General features: G+C 45.1%; 1 protein-coding gene across 1 annotated transcript in view; it reads right to left on the bottom strand.

The window, feature by feature from the left end:
- LOC107264148 (amyloid-beta-like protein) overlaps nucleotides 1–4,937 on the bottom strand; it is a gene marked incomplete in the record, with an annotated part of 22,773 nt that overhangs the window by 4,143 nt on the left and 13,693 nt on the right. The window contains 8 exon segments of the mRNA XM_015732080.1: nucleotides 1–1,637; nucleotides 1,746–1,892; nucleotides 2,020–2,410; nucleotides 2,493–2,683; nucleotides 2,772–2,843; nucleotides 2,932–3,114; nucleotides 3,243–3,453; nucleotides 3,534–3,753. Coding sequence (XP_015587566.1) covers nucleotides 1,527–1,637; nucleotides 1,746–1,892; nucleotides 2,020–2,410; nucleotides 2,493–2,683; nucleotides 2,772–2,843; nucleotides 2,932–3,114; nucleotides 3,243–3,453; nucleotides 3,534–3,753 — 1,526 coding nt within the window.

Consider the following 4,937-nt stretch of genomic DNA (forward strand, 5'->3'; position numbering starts at 1 on the left):
CCAAGTGTTGGGGGAGGGGATTAAAAAAAATTGATTACGAGAGAATGAGAAGAAGCCTTGCCTCTCCGATAACGCACGGATGTCAAGTACATCTTTTTCTTGTATGCTTTTTTATGTCTTTCTTTTTTCTTTCTCTTTTTTCTCTTGTTCGCTAAACGTATTTCGGAGGTATCGCTGGATTCCACGTACAGTTATAACGTTCTTCGCCATCTTCTTTTTATACTGTTCCTCTTATTCGCGAGCCTCGGCGTGACTTCTTTCGACCGTTTCTTCCGTCCCGACTTTCACTGCTTCAGTCAAACGAGCGAGATAACGAAATTACTGCATCGGCAAAGTCGAACGAAGCTCACGAACATTTTCCTTGCTTTACTTGCCTTTTTTGACAACACCTTCGAAAATAGTGAAACTACCGGGTTTGGAATGACAGAATATTCTACCTATACCATTTTTAAACTTCGTCCTTCCCCTCTCCGCCCATTACTCTCCTCGTCCTCTTCTCTCTCTCTCTCTCTCTCTCTCTCTCTCTCTCACACACACACACACGTCCATCGCAAAGTCCTTCTGGTGCAACGTGGATCCGTCAGATACGAGATTCTTCCTCCTCGCTTGTCACTGCATTTTTTTTCTTGCCTTAATTTTCCAATCCATCACCGAGCAATGAGATTTTCTTGCTACGTTTTCTCATTTTTTATTCCTTCCTTTTATTACTTGAGATTTTTTTTCACTTCGTTCGTCTGCCTCTTTCGTCTTTTAAACGCGTTTAGCCTAACCACAAGCAAACTTTAAGTACCGAGATTAATAAACGAAAGGACAGGCAGTGGAAATCGAACGAAGATTTTTATAGTTTAGCATACGTCGTGCTAGCAATTATTCACTTATTATAAATACCTATGCGACGGACGTTCTGATATTTAATGAGTGTCGTAACCTTCTCTTCCTTCTCGCGCCTTTTTTATTTTTTTCCTTTTGTTATCCTTATTTATGTGCTCTCCTTAGTTTAAAGCTGCCACTTCCGCTGCCGTCGCGGGGTAGTACACTCATTTCCCGTAACAATATCAGAGCTCGAGAGTACAGAGTCAGGTGAAACCTGCGTGACCGGCGGAGAAGGGACTATTTATTTCCTGGTGGAAGTAGAGACCATCCTCGGATCTCTGTGACTCGACAGGATTTTCTAATCCTGTACTCTCGTTAACTAAATAATATTATAATACTTAGAAAAGGAAAAGTATAGAATAGGTACTCCCAAAGATGATGTTACACGACGATTATGCATTATGGCACCTGGTTACGAGAGAATCCCTTTCGCATCCTGTTCCTGTAGCGGGAATCGAGGGCGAGGCTTATCTCTGATCATCTCGTTGAGTTCGCGAATATTCCTCGGAAGTACCGCCGTTGATTAATTAATTCACCTTAATGATGAGTATAAACGAAACGCCGATTATCTCGTAGGAAACGCTTGACTTAAAAGAACGCGAGACCAGGCTTATTGAACCGAGGTTCTACGAAACGAAAATTGATGGATGGAGTTATTCCTTGACCTCGAAGTATTTGTAGGTTGGATTCTCGTAGCCATTGATCTGCATGTTGACCACGTGTCGCTCCTCGGGCGTAGCCGCCTGATCCACCTCGATGAAACCCTAAATACAATTATGATATCCCATGTATCGTGTACTCTAGAGCCAGTTTGCGGCGAAGGCTGAAAGGCTAGTCGAAAAGGTAGATGATCAAGGGGTTAATTATCTTACCTGGCTGTGGGGGCTCCTTGCACTGCGTCTTTTGAACACAGCTACTCCTACAATCGCAGCTGCCATCAAGGCGATCCCAGCGAAAGCCAGGGTGAAGTACACCGAGCGACTCTCCCTGTGATAGACTTCTCGTCTGACTGAGTAGCCCTGAGAGAAGACAGAGAAGACAGAGTATAATTGTAGAATGTAGTTGGCGCAATGTCCTTCCTCTTCTAGAGGATAAGAGACTCGTCGATGGACCATTCTTCTATGATGAAGTAAGAAATATAATTACCGGCTCGGAATGAGATACGTCGTGGGTCATACTATAAGCTGCTCTGATGACTCCTTCGTTGTGCATCGCTGCCACGGCTACTGCGGGCTGCTCAGACTGCTGGGGAACGTCCTTTTTCTCCACAACCGGATTTCCATCTTCGTGCTGCTGTTGTTCAGTGCGCAGCTCCCCACGTTCCGCCTTACGTTGCTCCTTGCGCTCTCGCTCCAGCTGCTTCTGGTGCTCCTTCTCTTGCTGCTTACTGGCCACGTCAGCTTGGTACTTGTCAAGAATGGCAGCCTCCGCCTCCGGTGTCATCGCCAACATCAGTCCCGGGATCTCGTCTTTGCTCCTGAGGGCCTGGACGTAGTCTTCCATCAGTCGACCGATCTTGGCACTCAATTCAGGATACCTGAAAACGAGCGTGACGACTCGCTGCATCGAAATTGAGGATAACTAATAAAAGCCCCGGGTGAATTAGTCGGGTCCGTTACCGTTCCAACATTAGTAGACTTTGATTAGTAATCCTGTTAATTTCCGCCAAATGGTCCAATGTTGCCGGCTTTTCACGTAGTGCCTGTTCCAAGCTGCTGTCCAGGAGATGCCTGTAGTGTGCAATAGTGTGGTGTCTGTCCTTGTGCAGAGCCCTTAACAGCTTCTGGAGACACTTCTGAATCCGATGAGTCTACGAGAATAAAATGAAAATAATAAATTTTCGATCACCTTATATCGTTCTATTGATAACCCATTCGACGCTCGGCACAGTTACATACGTTTGGTGGAGTCTCGTTCAAAGCGGTCGTGTAGCAAGACATAGCCTCCTCGTTCCTCTGCTTTACGACTTCCTGGACAATTGAGATCCAGGTGTCACGATACTTTCAGAAAGAGCGTTTTGGGGCTCTCCATTGATCTTTAAACTCAGCAAGTACTCACTTGAACTCGTTGCTGATGCATGGCACTCAACTGGCGTTTCTCAGCAGCTCCACTTGCCTCAAGAGCAGCAACCGTTTTCTGGAACCTGGCTGTCATCCACCGTTTGTAAGCATCCGCAGCAACGGAATTATCCGCCCTGATGTCTTGATACTTTTCCTCGAGATCACTCCAATCCTTCATCACCTGAAATCGTTGTAGCACACAAATTTCGACACAGACGCTCCCCGCCATACTTTTAGACTTTTAAAGATTTTACCAAGTGCATTAGAATTCCTTATAAATAAATTTCACCAAAACAACGTATTGCTTACCTTAGTAACCATCTCTTTGTGAACTTCCTCGAGCCTCGTCTGAGCTTGTTTGTAACTCTGGTGTTCCATTCTCGGGTCAAAGTGTGTGAGGTAAGGATCAGGTGTGCCCTGTGGTTGAGAAGGCTGTTGGGTACTGGAACTAACAGGAAGTGGCATAGCCGTAACTTCCTGTCTCGATTTTTCTGTCGTAGAAACGGTCGTTGATGGTCGACTGTAACGATAACCAGTTCTGAACAAGGTCCTCGACTATGACATAAACACAGCAATTCCATAATTTTGTCGCAAGAGTACCTCGTGGTGGTGTCGTAATCATCCAGATACTCCTCGTCGCTCTCTTCGTCGTCTGGTTGATCACTGAGAACATCCTCTAAATCTCCATCGGAGTCATCGTCATCGTCGGCATCCGTATCAGGATCATCTTCATCATCGAGATCATCCTCATCCTCGTCCATGTCATCGTCGACTCCCTTAGGGATCAGCAAGTCAACAGGTTTCTTTGGTTTTACGTTTTCTGAAAGTACAGGAAGAACTTGTTATCATCTTTGTTCGTCAAATTCAAGTCTGCAAGGATAATTTATCATTAAATTAATATTATCCGGTTTTAGGCTGTAATATAAATTTTATATTAGCGTCGCGACGGCGATGCCAATACGCAAACCCGTCGGGTATTGTCAAAGTTCGCAGTTGCGTAGAGATGCACAGACTCTATAGAAGAAATCCGATAAATGGTCCCTTGCGAACCGAACAGATTCTTTCCTTCACAGACCCTGCGTCCCCAGTATCTATTGTCTGGGTATTGAATGAACGGCCATTCGAAAGAGACCGTAAGATAATCTAAACGGAATTTGATGGTTCCGGAAGCACAAGGATTGAAGAAAAAGCGACTCGATTTCCGGCTGAAAGGACAGCTCTGCTGGAGCTCAGTCAATTTCCATCACGATTACACAGAACCGTTAATCCTTAGAGAGTTTGTTTGCAAATCATTAAAGTGAAGGAAAAAAAAAAGAGTGCAAAAAGAATCGGGACTATGATGCCTGAATAAATTCACTGGATTCGCATTCTGATTTCACGAGAATCGATCAGCAACAGGAGAGAGAGATGCATCCTCCGAGCTAGTTTGCGTGGAATTGAACTTAAAACCACGAAAAGCTCTCGACTCGCAGGAGCTTTTAGGTTCTTCTCTTCCTCTCCTGTTTTCGCATCATCCCAGAAACACTAATTTGGCTCTGTTATAGCGGAGTGTTGGCGTCTTGGCTAACTAGGTTCTCGAGATGTCCCATTCTCCGAGAATAGACGCCTTGATGAGCTGACTTCTCAACTTCTGCAAAGCCAGACAAAAGCCTGTCTCTATGTTGCGCTTTTATCTGGGTCACATGGGAGACTACGTGGTATCTGTGTGCGGATTTTCTATAACGGACATGTTTCTGAATATAGTATACAGCTCGCCAGTTTTCCTAGAGATATCGTGCGCGCCGGTAGGCCTTTGGCTTTCAAACTTCCAGCCGCAGTCACGTATGCATCTTCATGCACGTAAGAATCCACAACATTCTCTCTCTCTCTCTCTCTCTCTCTGGTCCTCTGCATATGCATACACATATATATGTGCACCGTGCAATGTCAGTTGCGGTAAAACTTGGAGAGCCGGCTGAGAAAGTGTCGGGCGTGTTCTGGTCCTCTGCATATGCATACACATAT

This window comes from Cephus cinctus, unplaced genomic scaffold (assembly GCF_000341935.2).
Source record: "Cephus cinctus unplaced genomic scaffold, Ccin1 Ccin1_scaffold0168, whole genome shotgun sequence".
Taxonomy (NCBI): Eukaryota; Metazoa; Arthropoda; class Insecta; order Hymenoptera; family Cephidae; genus Cephus; species Cephus cinctus.